The sequence below is a fragment of the Glandiceps talaboti genome, chromosome 4 (genome assembly GCF_964340395.1).
Source record: "Glandiceps talaboti chromosome 4, keGlaTala1.1, whole genome shotgun sequence".
NCBI lineage: Eukaryota > Metazoa > Hemichordata > Enteropneusta > Spengelidae > Glandiceps > Glandiceps talaboti.
In genome coordinates this window covers 20236218-20257139 of record NC_135552.1, presented here as the reverse complement: position 1 = coordinate 20257139, position 20922 = coordinate 20236218, and the positions used below count along the sequence as shown (strand labels likewise).

The 20922-nt window shown below is 34.6% G+C and overlaps 1 protein-coding gene across 1 annotated transcript; it reads left to right on the top strand.

Annotated features, from left to right (window-relative positions):
- The first annotated feature begins 830 nt into the window (after positions 1–830).
- On the top strand, positions 831–20207 carry LOC144433854 (prolyl 3-hydroxylase 1-like). The gene is made up of 10 exons (XM_078122235.1): positions 831–1291; positions 4204–4356; positions 5475–5646; positions 6699–6824; positions 7895–8118; positions 16315–16677; positions 17353–17448; positions 17991–18141; positions 18507–18694; positions 18963–20207. The coding sequence occupies exons 1-10, from the start codon at positions 860–862 to the stop codon at positions 19155–19157; spliced, it is 2100 nt and encodes a 699-aa protein (XP_077978361.1). The 5' UTR covers positions 831–859; the 3' UTR covers positions 19158–20207.
- The last annotated feature ends 715 nt before the right edge of the window (positions 20208–20922 follow it).

Here is a 20922-nt window from a genome sequence, read left to right as displayed (position 1 = left end):
ACCATCCCTGCCCCTAAACAATATGAGGTTTTGAACCCCCAAAACCCTTATGACCCCTTCGCAAGCTGGGGAATTGTGGGTGATTTTCGAGGTCAGGGCTCCAGGTAACACTAGCGGTATGGCGAAGGTACACTTAGTATAGTAGCTGGTCATGATAGTGGCATGTTTATATAGACTACCGGTCTTTGCGGAGGTGTTTCAGGTACAGTCGTTGGCGGCGCCCCACACGTTCTGCTGACCAGAATCTTCAGTTGAATGTGTGGACGGGTCTTGTCTGGTAAGGACTGTGTATTACAATTTAATTTGTAATCTGCACGACAAAATAACATTTATTTAGCTACTTTTAAAGAATTCTCGGCAGAACACAACAATAACCTTAGATAATCTTTCTTTTATTCGAGAATGCATTCAAATTTTAGTACGAGGATTAGATTCAATACACCTGATTTCGGACTATATTGTAAACATGGTAAAAAAAAAGGAGAGAAAAAAGACACACGTCTATTGAGGAAGTATACTCGTCAACATACAGTTGAGTAGTTAATTACATGCAGCATGGAAAACATGCAGTTGTACTGCGACATGACACTGTGATCTTTGAAAACCGAAGAGGGGCGAAACAAAACAAAAAGAAAAGTAAGAAAAATTCAAATGAGTTTTTGTTTTTCGTGTAGAGAGCCACCAACAGTCGGCTAGCTCTGGGCGCACCATGGTACTTCCATGGGCGCACCTTAGGAATAGTGCCTGATTGGTCTAGAGGAGTGTGAATGCTAATTGGAACAGCAATAATACGCTATTTGCATACATGAACGTCTGGGCTGCAGTGAAGGTTGTACTTGTAGGACTTCTTCCAACGATCATGGCGCAAATGTATACTGTCCTCTGTTTATTTGCAATGACATTTATTAGTGTTATGCTCATGAGCAACGGTCAGTACTCAACGACATATGACGAACTCTACAATTCAGCCATACAATCGTACACCGCTGAAGACTGGGATGGTTGCATTGAGAATATGGAAATGGCGTTATCGGAGTTCAAATTCTACCGTACAAGTTTGGTGAACTGTCGTCTACGATGTAATAACATCTCGACTACATTCGATTCAGAGTCAGATCTCTTAGAAGACATTGATCTACCGTTCTTTGCCCGTATACTAAAGAAAGCCGAATGTCTGAAGAACTGCAAGGGGGAAGTTTTAGGCTTGAGACCAGAACGGATTAGTGATGAAGTCACCAGTGAATTTGTAAAGAGGACCCCATATAGTTACTTGCAGATGGCGTACTATAAGGTATTACTTCTTAGTCTCTCCAGATTCGTTTTCGTAAGTTAAGTAAAGTTTTACGCGGTCATTGCACCATTTGCGTAGAATTGCTCAATCAAGTGCAATTAATAATGTTTCAGATCGTTGGTTAAGATGTTTGTTTGTGACCTAACACTTGAATGAGGCGAGTCTTGAAACTGAATACTAAACGGAAGCACAACGTGGCAATAAGAAGACATTCGCACTGGGGTCAAAGGGCACCCTACTCGTCTAGACGAAGTCCGTGTCATTTGTCAAACACCGAGACTTTGCCGTATTCCAAATTTTCGTCATAGCTGTCACTATGAAAAATGATAAAAACAAACAAAAAGGTGATATGATGGTAAATGGCTTTACCCTTGTACGAACTCATTCCCAGCCCCTCATTTTCTTACCTCTCCCCTTCCTGTCAACTCTCCTAACTCCACATTCCTCCATTGTACAGTAGCCTTGCCCCATTACTTGATATCAACTTACTACATGTAATAGTTTTGACACGTGCTTTAGCACATGTCTTGGAAAGAAAAATGACTTTTAGGGAGAAGATCGAGGCCAGAATGAAACTGTATAAACCATGAATATCATCATCATCATTATCATCATCATCATCATCATCACCACCACCACCACTATCACCACCTCCATCATCATCATCATCATCATCATCATCATCATCATCATCATCATCATCATCATCTGATCATCATTCATAGCCTAGAAGCTGTCCATGGTTTCAATTCTCATGAGTTCTCTTTCACCCCATCTAGTCAAATGGATGTATGTAGTAATTTTATTTTATTACCACCAATAGCTGTATTTAATCCAATTGGAGACTGGTGGTGTTATCATATCCACCTGTGTCTTGGTTAACATCTGAATAGAGACAAGGTTCAATAGAAGGTCGTGACAATGGGTGTTGAATCCCAATACCTCCATACATAGTCATTCCATACTAAACAATGCAAAATTAAAGTCTCTACGGTGATTTTGAAAGGTGAACTGAAAGCATAGCTCTTGAGATACACCAAATTTATGTTCGTAAAGTCACCAGTAGCATGGAAACCTATTGAGGTCTTTACAATTAGTTTTACAAAGAGAAGGAAATTTAAAAGTCACATGTCATTGTGAGAGTATCATAATGCCTCCACTAGCTGATTGTCATCATTTGCATATGTACACTATACTACACTAAAGACCTTTCATTCATTCATTCATGCATCATTCATGTTTGGTGGTCCATTCATAGGTGAGAAGAAGTCTACTGTGACAGCCATTTGAAAGTATTCTGTATGTAAACTTTTAAAATTCCATGTCTCGCCACACATTGGTATAACTTTAATACCAGGGAACTTGAAATGTCGAGGTTTCATGCCAGATATAATGGCATACTAATTATGTGAAATAATATTTACCATTGAGTGTTTGTCAGATTTTAGCAGGTACAGTTTTTGTAGTCAGTGTGGTAAATATTAGGATGAGTCAGGAATTGTATAAATATTACAATACAGTCAGTATTTGATAGATCATCAATATGTCTGAGTTCTATCCTGATACAACAATAGTATGGCAGATTGTCAGTCACTTACTATGGTTGGTGATATACTAGGGTAATGAACCTACCTGTAATCTGGCATCAACTTAAAAAGACAAATTAGTTTGTGTATTGTTAATTAATAAACATTTAATATAGTTCTATAGATCTGCTAAACCATAGATTTAAGAACTGAAAGTATGAATTATTAAATTATATTTCTGTAGTAAATTTCCTGTCTCAGTCTGAAACTTAGCACCAGTGACCTTTCCTTGACCCCTTGTTCTGTATATGACAGGATCACTTGATATTCATGATATGGGTATTAGTAGGGACCCATGCATTGTATTTGTAATTACTCCTAATTCTAAGACAAAATACAGTAACGATGTGATGGCACTGAGAGAATACATAATTACAAATGTAACTTGATTGAATGGCCAACTCTGTCTGAGTGTTGTACTTAGTACCCAGGTTAAGTAGAGGTTCAGCTTGGCTTGCAGAATTAGATAATTTGTTGCCAAGACAACACAAAACACATGTAAGGCACTTAATTATGAACCCTTGAAATATACATAGTCAGGAATTTAATTAAGTATGATAATTTATGGTGAATTCACTTTGTAATAATATATAAAATATATTTCTGTTACCAACATGCTTCTATATTGACAACAGTGTATTACTGATGGGTGTTTGACAAGTTAATTATGCTATGTGTAGTGGCAAGACTATAGCTGATAAGTTTTAATACAAAGAAAAAAAAGCTTGTGATAAAAATTACACTGGAACCACAGTATTTCACTGTGTGTATTCAAATTCAACAAGTTTACTTAAAATGCATAATCTGAGACTTTTACGAGCATGCACCTAATTTTTTTTTTAAAAAAGCTAAGCTGTATTCGTTTTTGACAATGAAACTTTCAAATATGGTTACACCCATCACTTTATGAACTGCTTTCCAGAGCTTAAACATTAAATGTAGAGATATTAGTTCTGCATTCAGTGTACTATGTGAATCTTTCATGTCATACCATCAAATAGAAGTTAGAAGACATTAAACTTAAGAAGTGAGTCAGGATTGGCCATTACCATTTACTTGTCAGCAGGGTAAACCAATAGAAATCTTGTACTGTTTATTGTAGGTTGGTATCAGTGCTACAGGTTTCTGTACTATATGTGTCTAACTACCTCACTACAAATGGGTTTGTCCCCCCAAAAAATTTATCTTAAAAAAACAACTTTTCTGATATCCAAAATTTTTGTCATGAGACCAACCGAAGAAAGGTGTTGTTACTGGACTTGTCAACCCTGAGTTGTTCATGATGGTATTTGTTATAAACACTTCTGTTCTTTGTATTTTTTGTAGACGGACCAACCCAAGAAAGCGGCTACAGCTGCCTATACCTTCCTATTAGCTAATCCTGAAGATGAAATGATGCTGAGCAACATGCAGTTTTACCAAGACCAGTATGGTATTGACCAAATGACACTGAGTGACTTGGAAATCAAACCCTATCAGGTATGTGCCTAGACTGTAAGATACGTTTGAGGGCGCACCATCACGGCGTACCTTACAGACTAGTATGTGCCTTATGTCTTGATAGAACCTTCATCTTGCAGTAATTCCAGCATTATTGAGAGACATAGAGATTGGGTTAAGGATATATTTGTGCATCATAATCTCTGCTATTACATCTGTCCCAAGCACTGTTTAGTATCTTTTCAAAGTGAGCATGATGCACTAGGGAACTTGCAATTCAGACTGAGCATGCTCAGACGCAAAGGACTATGGGATTATCTGTGGTTATCGTAATATCTTATCTGGAGCTACCAATGAAATAAACCTCCCACACTGGTCAGGGTAAATATGAATTGATCATTGGTGGTTATAAACAATGTAACAATATTGTTTACAATACTATTTGATTAGTATTTATTATCACATTTCCCATGATGCAACATTCAACATGGTGGATTTGCAAGTTCCCTATTTGCTGAAGCCACTGTATCTGACTTTGTGCAGAATAAGTCCAGTTTTTAGTATGTTTTCAAATATCTTATTTAATATAGGAGATTTTCAGGATAGATTATAAGGGAACACCGCTCCGGGAATATAATGGCATTTTCATGGACTTTGGGTTCTGGAGAGTGTTGTCATTATTTTACATCACCTACATTACACGTAATTTCAGAGAAACGTCAAGTTGAATTTGTCCACCATTTGGTGATCTTTGCTATGAACCACATTGCCATGAGGGTTTGTAGAACTATTTATGTAATGGTTGAACAGTGAATATTCATGACATTCTCATTGAAGGTAATCGGTTCTTTAGAGGTCATTAGAACTCTCTAGAACTCAAAGTTCATGAAAATGACCTTATTTTTACTGGAGTTGTGTTCCCTGTTAACTTCAAGTTATTGATAATGTGTTTTACATGTATTTTACTTGCACTTTTCTTTGTGGGAATTAATGCATAGAATAGCATTGTTTAAAAACATTTATTTACAAGGATTCCAGTCAAAAGATAGTGAAAATAAATAAACACCCCTACACCTCACCTCCTGCCAAAAAAGGTATTTCACAGTTTTCACATTGTTCTTGAGTGTGTAGGCCTCACATACAAATTTTCATTGCAGGACTTATCTCTGAAAGGTGTAAGTGCATATGCATCTGAAGACTGGCCAGAGAGTATTGTACAGTTTGAGGCATCATTGGCTGATTATTACAAAGAATATAATGAATGTGCAGCCTTATGTGAAGGACCCTATGAATATGAAGAGTTTCAAGACCTTCATCTTTCTATTGCCAGTAAGTGGAATTATGTCAGTACCAGCAAATTTTGGAATGTTGCAGTAAGAGGTTATACCTAGACTGGCTCCAGTCCCTTGGAAGATTTTTTTGTCTCATAATCTTTGAATGTTTATCATTTCAATTTTGGGAAGGAAAATGTAGTCAACTTTTTTCCCAGTTCTAGTTACTAGTAGCCTCTGAAGGGACTGGTGTCAGTCACTAGCGCTGAGGTGTTATCGACCGGAAATGTGGTTACTAAAGTTAGAACAAAAGAGTGAACTCGTTTGTTTGAGTGTAAAGTTTAGTGTAATATTTGTCATGGGTAGGAGTTTGTAGTCGCATTTTAAAAAGCATGTGATCAAAACAGAAAAGAGCCTGTTGGTTATACCACGGGGAGTAACAGCAATACACATACAGTACCAAATCAATATTCACACACCTACCAGCATCATATAGACTCATAGTAGCATCTACTGGTATTGTTTGTTGAGTTCTGAGATACATTTATTGACATGACAAATATTAATTTCCGTATGATACAGCTGTACCATATGGTTTTATGATTACATAAAAACTTGCTTGACATCTTTGTTGGAGTAATAATCTACAAATTTCAAGATGGGTAAATATAGCTGTCAAACATACCACTAGATACTATTCATGAAGTGAGACCTGTATATTGGCACACTACAGAATTACAACCGTTGTCAACTCAATGAATGTTCCAAACACAAAACTACACACATTTTCTCAAAAACTTTTACAAATTGAGTAAATGGTGTCCAGCCGTTGATTTACACCAGTGGTCAAACTCTATTGCTTTGAAAAATATTTCTCTGGTTCCATTATTTTTAAGTTGAAATAAAAGTAAATAATTTGACAGAACTTTCCTAGCACACAACTCAACATATAACGTGAGAAAACCATTGATAGCAGATTTATTGATGTATTGTATTTTGCAGTGAAGTTACTTGATATCCTTACTGTGTTCAATTATTTAAAAAATCATTTCAAAATGCTATTCTTCCATTTATTAAAGTTTTCTACCTTTACCCTTTGTATTATCTCAGCCCACTATCACAGTGTGTTAACTTGCCAGTTAGGTTGTGAAGATAGATTGTCACTTATAGATGGTAGATTAATAACGGACTTCTTAGCACAGAGCTATCATCATCTCCAGTTTGCCTACTATACAGGTGAGTTATATTCCAGTGTTTTTATCGTTGACTGTAAATTTTATAAAAAAGTATTAAAAAGCACACTCATAAAAGTGATATTTGAATGATGTTGTGTCAGTAAGACCACAGAGGAAGAAACTACTAGACGGATTTATTTTCTCCAAAAAAGTTGGCAAAATCTTCAACTTCTTTTAGTTTTCTGTGTTTTTCTGAGTTACCATGACAACAACAAAGCTTCATTCATGTACAGTTTCATCTATCATAAAATTTCATGTATCTTGGTGTAAAATATCACAGGAGTGTCAGGAAAATGCTTTGAATATAGATCTTGATAATAACCTTGGCTATTATAAAATTTGTTGTCAGTTTTTGACATCTAAAATTTTCATTTTACTTTCATGTTGTTCTGATTGGGTTGGTCTTTGCTTTCAAGCATCTGAACAATCAATTTTAGGCCATGGTTTGCTAACATTTTCAAATGACATATTTTTAACATTTTTATTTAGTAATTTAGTTATTGCTGTCAAGGAGGTGAATAATTTCTTTGCAGTCATAATTTTCTAGGTGATGCCATTTTACATTTGTATATATTTAAAGTAAGGTCTTTGGTAGGCCAATAAAAAAGTTGTTTGGTTCCGGTTACCTGACCCCACCTAGTTTTACATAAAACTTTTACATATTCTATGACCCTAAACTTTTTTTTTTTTACGTATTTGAGAGAAATGATAATAAAATTGCAAAAATCGTGAAGTCTCGCAAGAAAGAAATAGTGGGTGCGGAAACTGACACCAACTTAAAAATACAATATAAGACTATTCTTCCAATCTGTAATGGCTGTACATCTGATAGGAAAAATAAACAACACAGAGACCAGTTGGAAAACAATGGAAAACCTGAACTAGACGCTCACACATGAAAAAAAATATATATCATAAAATTAAATAAAAAATCTACCTACCCCACCTTTTTTAAAATTTAATGTAATCAGAACCACACAATTTTTTTTTTACGCCTTATCAAAAAGCTAAATAATCTCTTTGAAGTGATGTATTTCCAAAATTCACTGTCTTTCATGTTGTTTTTCACAGCTGAGGAGAAGAACAAAGCTGCAGAGGCTGCTGTCACCTACCTCCTGTTCTTACCAGGCGACGAAGTCATGGCAAAGAACGTCATGTTTTATGAAAAACAAGATGACATTGATGTGGATAGTTTCAAGCCCAGAAAGGAAGCAGTGAAACACTATGCCAAACTGGCTTTACAGAAGGAAATGAAGAAGTTTATAGAGGACTCCATCTTTACTGATGAAGATCAGGTAAACACTGTCATTTCCGAACAAAAAGATGAATTGTAAAGATGAGGCTAACTCATTAATAAATTTTGGAACAAAAAAAAAAAGAATTATATACTAGTAATACATTGCAACATTGCCAGTGATTTCAACAAACTTATTGTGCATGCAGAGATTTGTGGACAAATTGTTCAAATAACAACTCTCAAATTTTGAATTCAACTCTCAATTTCAACTCTTATAACCACTCTCCAATGAAATGCCATTTTGAATTGAGCTATGCCTGAAATAACAACTCTCCATTTTGGTTTTAGCGTAGTAATGTATGCCTCTACAACTTCATGTCATTGTAAATGTTATCAAAGATTTCTTTCACTTGTTAATTAGACATCCATTTTATGCAAATTAGACATCCATTTTATGCAAATTAGACATCCATGTTATGCAAATTAGACATCCATATTATGCAAATTAGACATCCATTTTATGCACAAACGTGAATTCCGCATACTTTATGAAAAGATACAAAATAAAGTCACATATACATTCAATATGAGCAGATACTTTTTATATGCAAAGTCTGAAATAAAAAGTAATATATGTACTGCATTACAAAACATTAGATAGTAACATATTCTTTCTATTGGCAACAATTTAAACATACAAATTTTCACCATGGTGACAGGGAAATATGAAAAACAAGAATTGAGATTCAGCGTTCTATGCATACAAATTGACACATCAAAATAAACTGTCAAAACTTTATACAAATTGACAACAAATTAAATATTTTTTGCAACAAAATGACTGTATCACATTAGAAAGTACAAGGCAGTATTACAAGTCAGAGTTTAGTTGATCAATGAAACATGTTGCTCATACAGTGTCAAAAATATTTGCATTGCCTATCAAAATTGACAACAACTTGTTATTTTCTAGAAAAGTATAGCTGCCGACATCAAAGCATTGACGACCGGAACCTGTTACAAACAGGGAAAGTAAACAACTGAATTGGAGTGATAATATTATTAACATTTGGCACAGCATGTTGGAAGTACAGAGACTTGTGTTACATTCCATCATGTGATAAGAACAGTTGTTGTTCGTCAATGCTTCGATGTCGGCAGTTGTATAGCAGTCAAATTTTGTACGGTTTAGTTGGCAAATCTGTTGTGTATAAAACACTGAACTTCTAATTCTTGACAATGTGAAGTGTCCTGTCAATATTATTATAATGTGCACCAGTGTCATGCTCTATGTACCAGTGTCATGCTGTTTGTGACAATTTTGGAAAATGAAAACAAAAATTGTTGAAATATTGTGTGGACTGTAATACTGTAATAGTGTATGTTATTTGTGAAGCTAAAAACTTGTGTTTCAGTGTGAAGTGAAAAGAAACTAATGATTTGTTTAGAGATTTCATGTTACTTGTTTTTCATCTATATTTTTTGTATGTAGAAAGTTTTATGTCAAACTGTAGCCTTCACATAGACACAATGGAATAGCACTACCACTATATTTGCTATACTAACTAACATTTTGATTTTGAATTTCGCTGTCTCTCCTCATCTACATTGATAGCTGTGTCCTACTGGTCTCGAAAAATCAAAATGCCAGTTAGGATAATAAATAGAAATAAAAAAAAGTAAATAAATAAATAAAAAAATAAATAGAGTGGTAGAACTAGTCCTTTGAGTCTACGTGTAGGCTAGTCAATTTGCATTCAACTTATTATATTTGTTCCATCAATAAAGTAAATACTATGTAGGTTTAATACACGAAATGTTACTGCATACAAAATCTCAGATTGATATATTTGTTGTCGGCATTAGATCTTTATTCCCCTCCTCACACCCCTTCCCTTTTGATGTAATCCACCTATCACAAACAATGAGTGTTCATCATCTAATCTCTATCACACCATTATACTATAATATACATAATAGGTATGCAAATGAGTTGCTATGGTAATTATTGTCATGACAACCTTGCAGAATAGACATAGTGTATAATTGAATGGAAACAAAAATGGAAAATTCATCCAAGTTTGGAAGAAAATAGTTAATTATTCAAAAGATAAACTGTGTGATTGAGATAATTGAGTTACTCTATTAAGGGCACACATCTGGTGAGGTTGAACCTGATTAACATGTAAACTAACAGAAAGTGCACCTGGTATCTTGCTTAGAAACTGTATGAAATCACCACTAGGTGAGATAATCATGAAGTCACACGTATGCTTTGCCACCAATTGAATGGACATCAATCTGCTTCGGGTCTTGTGTCCTCGTAACCAAATTGTTTTGGTCATCGTCGCCAAAGTCAAAATGTGCTGACTTGGTCATTTGTGGTGCAAATTCTTGATGTCTCGATAGTTGTAGACACCACTTGTGAGAGACAGAGACAGACATGCAAACCTGGTAAGTGTTAAAAACAACCAGTGTGTGAAAATGTACAATTTAGTTCCATTGTGATGCTCTATAGCTTAACGCATGATTTTCTTCTAACACACATTCAAGTGAGTGTTGCATCGTAAATGAAAATATAGGCAAATGCCATGAGGATTGACATCATTTGTTTATTTTCACATGATTTTTATTTCATTCATCATAAAGTCATTATTACTTCATGAACATTTTGTGAGAGTAATCCCAGTGAAAACATCTTCTTTTCATTTCATGGTTTTGCAAAATTAGTCAAAATTTCCACTCTTTGGTTTATCTCAACTTGTAACTGAGTGCCATCATAAAACTCATGTGATGCCTTGATTTCATTTGTTCAATCATTGATACACTTTAGTCTAGTTGTCATTTTTATTCCATGTTACCCGAAATTTCTTATTTTCATATCCTTCTAAATCTACATGTTGTTGTTCGTGTTGTATACAATGTACCATCAGTGCGGTGCAAGTATACCGTGGCTGCATGATTGTCGATAGTTACAATTGTCATCTTTCCATACTGTGTCACAAATTGGAGAATCAGCTGATATATTTGAGACTATTTGTTAAAACACTTTTCAAGAGTTATCACTCAGTAAATGATAAAAAAATCCAACTTAAGGTAACCAACAGGTTCAGTAGTGCTATAGGCATGGCAAAGTGTCTGTCTGTCTGTCTATCTGTCTGTGGATGTGTGGATGTGTAAACAACTTAAAGTCAAAAACTGCCAGACTGATTGCCATGATATTTGGTGGGTGTACCACCGGTGTGTGATTTGGGTAAAAAATGTGATTTTTGGTCAAAAATCTTAAACTCAAAAACTATTGGGCAGATCGGTCTGAAATTTGGTGGGAACATTCTTAGGGGTGTTTAGATTAAGGAATGTTCACGACATAATGATATGCAAGTTAGGGCTAAAACTGTGTCTTTTTGGTAAAAAATCTTTTATTCCAAAACTACTGAGCAGATTGGGCTGAAATTTATTGGGGATGCATCTGGGGATGTATAGATGAAGAAATACTAAGCATATAATGATCTCATCAGTGATATGTAAATCAGGTGTAAAAATGTGAACTTTGGTCAAAAACTTATGACTCAATAAGTACTTGGTCAGTGAGACTGGAACTTGGTGAGATGTTTCTAGAAGTGTTATTCTGGTCAAATAACATTATCTGGTAGGCAAGTGAGTAAACATTCAAAAAATGTATGCAAATACCCCTAGCAACCATGACCACGCCCATAGCAACGGCCAAACGGTGGTGTATTTCACAAAGATAACAGGGATTCTTAGACAAGTGAACAAACATTCAAAATGTGTATGGAAATATGCTTAGCAACAAGACCACACCAATGGCAACAGCCAAATGATCATGTATAGTACAAAGACAATAGGGATTAATAGACAAATGAATAAACATTCAAAAAATGAATGTAAATGTGCCTAGCAACAAGACCACGCCCATAGCAACAGCCAAATGATCACATATATTGTAAAGATAACAACAGGGTTGTATAGGCAACTGAATAGTCATTCAGCAAATGAACACCATACCAAGCATTGATCAGCATGTGGGTAAACATTTTTTTCAAATTGTACAGTTGTGCTACAACGCCATTGGCACTATTTTTTTGCCTAAAATCATGTTAAATGAAAATTCTGCCAAGTTCACTGTATTAATATTCGGTAAAGTTGTGAAACATATTTCAAAAATAGTGTATTTCCAAAAAGTTAGCTAGCACTATCAACTCTTTTACTTAGTTGATGTTTTATCAAGTTTGGAGTATGACTTGACCTCAGTATGGATGTTTGTTTGTGTTTTTGATACCTCCACAGGCAGTCTATGTTCCATATTACCAGATGGTCACTGATTGGTAACACTTAGATGTGGTGATATACAGAAGACTTGAAGACAGTTAAAAAAAAAATGTAAAAATTTATACTTGGATGAATTTTCTTGTTTTTATATAGCAAATGTTGACAAAAGTAGTCTGTAGGTGTCGGTGTACAATATGTGAAAAGGATGATTTCGTATTTTTACAATGTTAGGTACGATCGCACAATGTCACACAAGCTCAATAAGTGAACTTCGCTCATTTAGGGGGGGAGAGGGGGTCTGGCATCAATGCGATTGCCGAACTTCATTTTCGAACTTCTAACCAAATTTCGACAGAAAATTTTCACTCCCTCAATGACAGCAGCTTTTGTATTTACTACTGAGATGTTGATATAAAAGTTGATAAAAACTTACTTTAAATGTGACATATCTTGCTGGGTTTCTGGCAGTATTTGTTTACAATCATGTTTTTACATTACATCGATTGCAGTTATGTGACCACTACAGTTTTCATCATGGTTTACATCATATAAAATGTGATGTCATACTCATGAATGTTCATTTTAGGGGAGGGGGAGGGGGAAGGGGTTTTGACCTAAATGAACGATGTTCGTTTGTTGAGCTTGTGCGACATTGTGCAATCATCCTTAGTTGCAGGAGAAAGTCTCAATAAATATGTAACGAGAACATATTTACTGTTAATCATATAATCTCTAAGCTGTAGCACTGTCACTGTGTTATTTCAAATAAGTCATCAGTGAGTTGAAGTTGTTCCCATGGCAACAGAGGTCCCCTGTGGTTACACGTTCTCCTTGACAATATTCCTCCTTGTAACATACTGTTACTATGGCGACTAACTATTTTCATAGTGACATGTTTCCTATTGTGACACGTTTCCCACGGTGACAAATGTTCCCATGCCAACAAATAGTTTACTGATGGTAAATATCTCTATGGTGATAAGAAAGTACTACACTATGATACTCATTCCACACTGCAGTTATTGTCATTTATGTTTTAATAGCGATATGAATTTCAAGTATGGATCACAATTTTAGAATCATACCTGTCTACTGAGTACAATTAATGTGGAGAAGAGAAGTGAATAGTCATACAGGGTATATAGATGACAAATTAACAAACTTGTGTTTTTTTTAGTCAACGAAAGTATTTCTGTTTAAAGAGTGAAGAATCATGTCTCTAATTCAATGAGTTGGTGCTATTTTAAGTTCACTATTAAAGATTTTTGTAAGCATTTATTATCAGCAGATATTTTTTTGATAATCCTTAAAGCAGATGAGAGAAAAGAATGAATTTAAACCACTTTTGTATCAACTGACATGTTTTTATATGATTTTTAGAAGCTTTTTTTTGGTATTAAATGTATTATTTGGGAAATTTGAAGGTTTTATAAATGTAATTGTAGCATTTCTAAAGGAAATAAAATTTCATATGAAAATGTCACCATGGTTTTATCATTCGTTCTCTGTTCAAGTATGACCTGATCAAAATGTCATTATTGGTAAAAATTTTGATAAATGTCATGGTTACTAAATGTCATGGTTGCTAATGTCACGGTTGCTAAATACCACAGTTGCTAAATGTCATGGTTGATAAATATCTTATTTCATCAGGGAGTACGAAAGCTTCTGAATTATAACTTCTCATTTCGCAGCTTACGTGCATATTATGTTTTGTTCACTCCTTAATATAAGTTTTAAAAGTTACTGTCATCTTAATAAATTGTTAAATCTTCATGCTGAAATCAAACATCTCTCTAACCAAAGTTTTGTTTATTTTAAAATATGTTTTCAAAAATATCATAAAAGTTGGACCAACATTTCTTCCTTTGTATTAGCATAAGTGAATTTACAGTTCAAAAATGCTGTACAATGCAGTCATGATGTGTCTGACTGTCTGTATGTCTGTCTGTCTGTGTGCACATGTATGTGTGTGTATGTCTGCGTATGTATGCATGTATGTCCGTGTCTGTCTGTCTGTCTGTCTGTCTGTCTGTCTGTCTGTCTATCTTGAATGAAATCATACCTGGCTGGGATTGGTATTTTTGATGTGTAGAAGTTTTTGGAAAGTGGCACAATTTGTAACTCTGTCCATATTCATTTGGTTAAAGTGTGTGTATAACATATACAGTGCGTGCATGCATCTATTTTCTCAGATATGCAATATCCGATTTCATGCAAACCTGGCACAAAGGTGACTTGTTATATGGAACATATCAGTGCACATCCTTTGTTTGTGATGTATGCAAATTTGACTGATTGGCAGCCATACTTGTCATTAAAAATCAATATTTACAACATAACTGAAAAACTAATACATAGAGAATCCATGACAGATTCTTTGCATTAGCAGTTCAAGTACAACTTTCCCGACTTGGTGAGCCAGCAAGTCGGGTGTCATAAAAATTGTTTGCATCTCTAAAGCTATTTGCAATGTCACTGATAATGGGTCAGTAAAACTGATAACAACTGATATGACATTAGGGGCTTCACACTTAGATATTGAGCTTAGCTTTGCCTGATGTGTTATGTAATAGTGCTTTATCACATTTGTAAATATTGACCACAAACATTATTCAGTGATAAGAAAGATAAGAAACCCCACTTCCTTAGCTAATGGCTTGATTCTGTAATGCCTTTCAAGTGTCTACTCTATTGTATCGGGTACATGCTTTCTTTTAATATATTGACTCTTGACCTTCGGGATGAATTATCAAAATCGAGCCTTTCTTGCCAAACACAGACACTTTGTCACACTTAGTTGTTGCAAATTTGTTGTAAAATAGCAGAAGAAAAGGATACACAAGGATTACATTTAGTACTCATCACTTTTTACTAAAATGGCCGCCATACTTGGTGTAACAAATCAATATATTACTGCATAACTCAAAAACTTCAACATAGAGCATTCAAGTGTCTAACCCTATATAATCACATGCAAGCTTTCCTGTAAGACATTGACCTTTGACATTGACCTTGACCTCTTGGGTGAATTATCAAAATCCAGCTATTTGTGTGGTTAATTTTTCTTTCAAAACGACATCTAAATGTAATGCAGAACAAGAGAAGAAGACAAACTCGTAATATATGCATTACTTTTGGTGTTCACATAACTTTTAATTGGATGGTACGTGGCCATATTTGTTGTGAACAATCATGATTTACTGCATAGTTCAACAACTTTGATACATGGAGACTCCATTCAAGTGTCTATCCCTATATTATTAGTTGTACAATCTCATATGAAATCTTGACTTTTCACCTTCTGTATCAATTATCAAAATCCAGTCATTTCCTGCATATCACAGACACTTTTTAGTATCTAGTTGTTGCCACCAATTTCTTTTAAATCATGTTGCCTTTCAATCACATAAAAGTATCTAAGGGACTGTGTCTTCATGATGACTTTTTATGTCACATTTTAATATCTTGTGAGAGTTCTGTAAGGTGCTAAACATGATTCAGCATATTCTAGTGCTTAGAAAAATAAAAGTAACCACCAAGAACCATGAATTTACAAAAGTCCAGCCAGGTTTATATCTATCTGTAGTATGTACACTTTCAACGTGTAGTGATTACTGGTATTAACTTATTTGTGATCAACTGATTTGGGGGTGATAAAATAACACCCCAGTAACTAATACTCAACCAAGTCAAGATGAAGACCTTGTGGTAGTGTATGTAATTTCGTCACCCTGACGTTTTCCCATAAACCCATGCAGGAAATTCCCAAGAATGTCTGAACAAATGTCTAGAACAACATTCAGTCACAAGTGGGAACTTTCAGTACATACTAAAAGTATTGTAAATAAAACAACCAACTTATGAAACAACCTTGTTCAGGTAGTCCCAAGTTCAGAAAGAACTCTCTAGCTTTGTCCTGGGATTGTGGTTCACAGTTAAGTATGTATACCATTGTTTTCAGGGAAAGCAAATTATTGATACCGAGGTGCCACCAGTACCACCAAGTGGTAAACAGACATTCCAAAAGAAAAGGAAAGGAGAATCAGGAGATCTGAGCGAAGTGATGAATGATGAAATAGAGGATGGGGAGGAACTTGAAGTTGAACATGGCAAAGCTAAATATTTAGATGAAGCTCTGTACAAGAGATCTGTAGACAATGATGGTAGCAAATCTACAGATAATGATGATGATGATGATGATGAGAAAGAAGAGGATAGAATTAGAGTCATTATGACAGAGAAAGAATTAAATGGAACTCTAAGAATGGCTGCTGATGGCTTTGCAACGGAGGAGCAGTGCCAGGAATTGATGGAACTAGTTGCGGTATGTATCCCATAATATAACAATGTCTGTGGCATGTATCCCATAATATAACAATGCCTGTGGTGTGTATCCCATAATATAACAATGTCTGTGGTATGTATCCCATAATATAACAATTTCACACAACACAAACAAAAGGAAGTACATGCAAAACAAATACAGTTTTATTACAACCTGTGTATATATGCTTACCGATTACTATAAAATAAAACAAAAACAAAGTTACTATAATATATTAAAAGATGATTAATCTATTTGAGTAACTGTATATGAACTTATTAGATAGAGTACAAAAATCTCCATAATTCCTTAAATTGATAGCACTTTACATGTAAAGTTGAACACTTCTTAGTATATCTACATTGTGTGTGTGTGTGTGTGTGTGTGTGTGTGTGTCCCCTTGTGTGTGTTTGTGTGGAGGGGAGGTGCTCAACATTCTACTGGAAAATGCTGAGAGGGTGTATAAGAATTGGTTTTTGGCCATTAAAGTCGTTTTCAGTGATGCATTCACTCGGTTTACTTATATGAACTTGGCACAAAGATGAGATTTTATGGGAGGACAATTAATCACAAACATGACTCACATATAGTATTTAGAATTTTAAATGAAATGAAAAATAGTACAATAAGTCGTAAGTAAATTATATCTCAAGTTATCATTGTTATATATTTCAGTCTGGAGCCACAGAAGGTGATGGTTACCAAGGCAGACCTAAACCTCACACTAAACATGAAAGGTTTGTGGGATTGACAGTCTTAAAAGCTGCTGAGGTAAGTAACATCATTTGTACAAGTCTTAATGTACCATTGGTTATAGTCAGCATTGGTCTGTCTGTCTGTCTGTCTGTCTGTCTGTCTGTCTGTCTGTCTGTCTGTCTGTCTCTGTTTGTCTCTGTCTGTCTGTCTGTCATCTGTCTGTCTGTCTGTCTGTCTGTCTGTCTGCATGTTTGTCTGCCTTGGCAGCATCAACACACAAATGAAACTCTGGCTACATCCTATCAGAATTTACAAAAATGTATTTCACTGAAGATACAAATCCACAAATATTAAAGAAATAAAAAAACAAGTTCTGTGAAAAGTAATGTATTAATACCTATATACTATGGTAAAACCACACAACAAATTCCTGCATTGTCTGAAATGAGACTTAATTTACACAAGTGTTGGCAATTGTTATCAGAGCCACACATTAACTTTACCCGGCCCTATTGGTTATCAATTAAGACCTAATGACTAAATTTAATGTATTTATTGTATAAAAATTGTATAATTTATGTACTAAATCTCCAAATATTTAACTTGTTCTCTTGTAGGAGGCCGAGGCTGGAAGAGTTGAAGCTAAAGCTGCTCTGTCCTATTTAGATCTGAGTGAAAAAACTAGGAAATATGTAGAACAATATTTCAAATTACCAAGTCGGTTGTATTTCTCATATACACATTTAGTATGCAGAACAGCTGAACCAGGTAAATATATGTTACAATCATATTTCATATAGATATTTCAATTATTCACATAATTTGCCCGTAGACGATAGACCTTTCCTTTTTTCAGAGCAAAAATGAGTATCAGGACTCATGATTTGTATTCTAAGTTTTCAAATATTTTCATATATCTTCTCAGATTCACCCAGAATATCACCCCCCCCCACCACACACACACACACGCACACACCACCCCTGGTCTGTAAGGTATGTACGTCATGACGGCCAACCCACACACATCTGTTAACCCGGCCAGTGAGGAATGACATGACCTATTGTACAGTCTACCTATCATCATGTTTTTAATTAGGAAATCATTATTCAGTGTTTGACTTTTCATGTTGTAGGTTCCCCCAAAGATCGTGACGATCTAAGTCATCCTGTTCATGCTGATAATTGTTATCTAGATGAGATAGGTAACTGTATAAAAGAACTGCCTGCATATACCTGGAGGGATTACAGTGCCATTATGTATTTAAATGACGACTTTCAAGGTGGAGAATTCATCTTTGCCAAGTTCAACCACACTGTAGAGGTATGTATAATTGTACATACACATATTCTAACTTATGTGCAGTAGCAGTTGTTCTTGTGTTTGCCAGTTCAGCAGTGCGCCCTCACAGGACTTAGTTTGTTTTTCCCACAATTCATTAGTGCTTAGTGCCAGTTGAGATGTGCTTCATATTTTCTCTCTCCTTGTAACCCATCCATTTAAGGGACATACGAAGGTCCTGTCACTGCAGGTCTTATTTTTTAAAAAGATTTTGCTTAATAATAAATTATACTCTGATACTATTTGACAGGCTTCAGTACAGCCCAAGTGTGGCCGAATGGTCAGTTTCTCTGCTGGTAAGGAAAATCTACACGGAGTAAAGGCGGTGTTGGAAGGACGACGTTGTGCTCTGGCTATATGGTTTACAATGGATGTAAAGTATGATGAAAGGGAACATCTGAAAGCTAGAAGTATCTTAAATGGTATTCTTGGTGATGAACCATAGAAATGTGAATACTAAAAAAAAAAACTTAACAAAACTAAAGAGTACAGTAATTTGAATTACTTGAATTCACTTCATGAATGATTGTTGAGTTTCTGTCTCATATTGATTTAACCAACAGCAAATACTATATTGCTGGGTTTTTTTAAATAAAAACTGCTATCAAGTTTTTACTTCTGTTTAACTAAAGTATACTAAATTTTTAAATGATACACATTTAGGGCAGTTTTAAACAATACTGATTGTGTTTGTGATGCAATGATGATAAATTAAGATAATATGATGTGACAGTCAAACTAATAACAAATGTAGTTATATGATAACTTAATTATTATAACTATCAATGAGGTATCAAAACAAATCAAGTTTTACTGACAAGATCAAGCAAACCATGTAAATATCATTGCTGACTTTTGTAAATAAAACAAGGGAAAGTTTTAATTAATGTATTTTATATATTAAATTACATGTGATGTAAAATGATAAAATTAGTCTTAAAGATTCCATGACTATCACTATGGCTTAATTTTTTATTTTACAGTGTAAAGTTAATCTGTAATTTTTAAACATCTATCTCATTTTGCAAAAAAGTAAAGGGGCTCAAGCTGAGTTTATACATATTTGGGTGTAGTTTTTGTTGCATTCATATAAGGTACTCGCAGTATTGTACTTACTGAAGCTTAAACTATCACTTGCAATTCACTGAACTCAAACCTGGTATTAAGATATAACCCATAAACGATTCGATGACGTAATTAATGATACATATTAAAATATGTCGGAAATCCGTACTATGTAATCAGCTGTTCTAACCATGACAAAAGACAGGTGTAATGTTATTGAACACTTGCATCAGCATTAATAATATTCTGGAAAGTGGTTTTGTTGAAGTATTTTCCACTTGAGTAATATGCTTACAAACTCAGTTTGCGCTACTTTAACTAGACTGTTTTACCAGATGAGAAATAATGTCATTTTAAACGCTTCATTATCACTTCAAATCAATTCTCTATTATCCGTTCTTATTTAATATAATAACATCAATCATCATTGGCCACAAAAAATTGCATTTGAAATTCCTGCACTCAATTAACATTGGATGTAACTGTTGTAAAATATAACATAGTTAAGATTATGACCGACAGAGAAATGTACTTACCTTCAATTTCCTGTCGCTATATATTATGTTCTGATTACAATTGCATATTAAATGTATGCATATTAATTGCATATCAAACATATGAATGTAACATAGTCAGGTTAGAAACCAAAGAGAAATGTACTTATTAATATTAATAATTTGTTTTTAGTCTGTGTGTCAGATTAATCCTATATATTACTTGCATATCAGACATATGAATTGGTATTTAATGTAACATAAGTTAAGGTTAGAAACCAAAGAGAAGTGTACTTATTAATAATTTGTTTTTAGTGTTAGCTGCCTATATTTAATCATATACTAATTCTTGGTTTTCTTATTTTGTTGATGTGGGGTGGAGGGGGGGGGGGCAGTTTTTAGTAGATTTGAAGATTCATCATTGTGGAGCATTCTAAGGTTAAACAATACAATGTATTTTACAGTGTACAATCTGGAATGTCCACAATGATGACTCCTTCAGTTTAGAAGTACAGCAGGAACATGGAATGATTGCCAAAAGGCTGTGTATATCATACATTTTTATGTTTCCCAAGAACCATTTAGATAGAAAAGAAACACACTTTAACAGACCACTCATTACAAATATAAGCAGTTGCCAACTGATCCAAA

Coding starts and splice junctions, on each gene's coding strand:
- LOC144433854 (XM_078122235.1), top strand. CDS start 860: ATGGCGCAAATGTATACTGTCCTCTGTTTATTTGCAATGACATTTATT. Junction 6,825..7,894: donor CCAGTTTGCCTACTATACAG/GTGAGTTATATT, acceptor TGTTTTTCACAG/CTGAGGAGAAGAACAAAGCT. Junction 8,119..16,314: donor TCTTTACTGATGAAGATCAG/GTAAACACTGTC, acceptor CATTGTTTTCAG/GGAAAGCAAATTATTGATAC.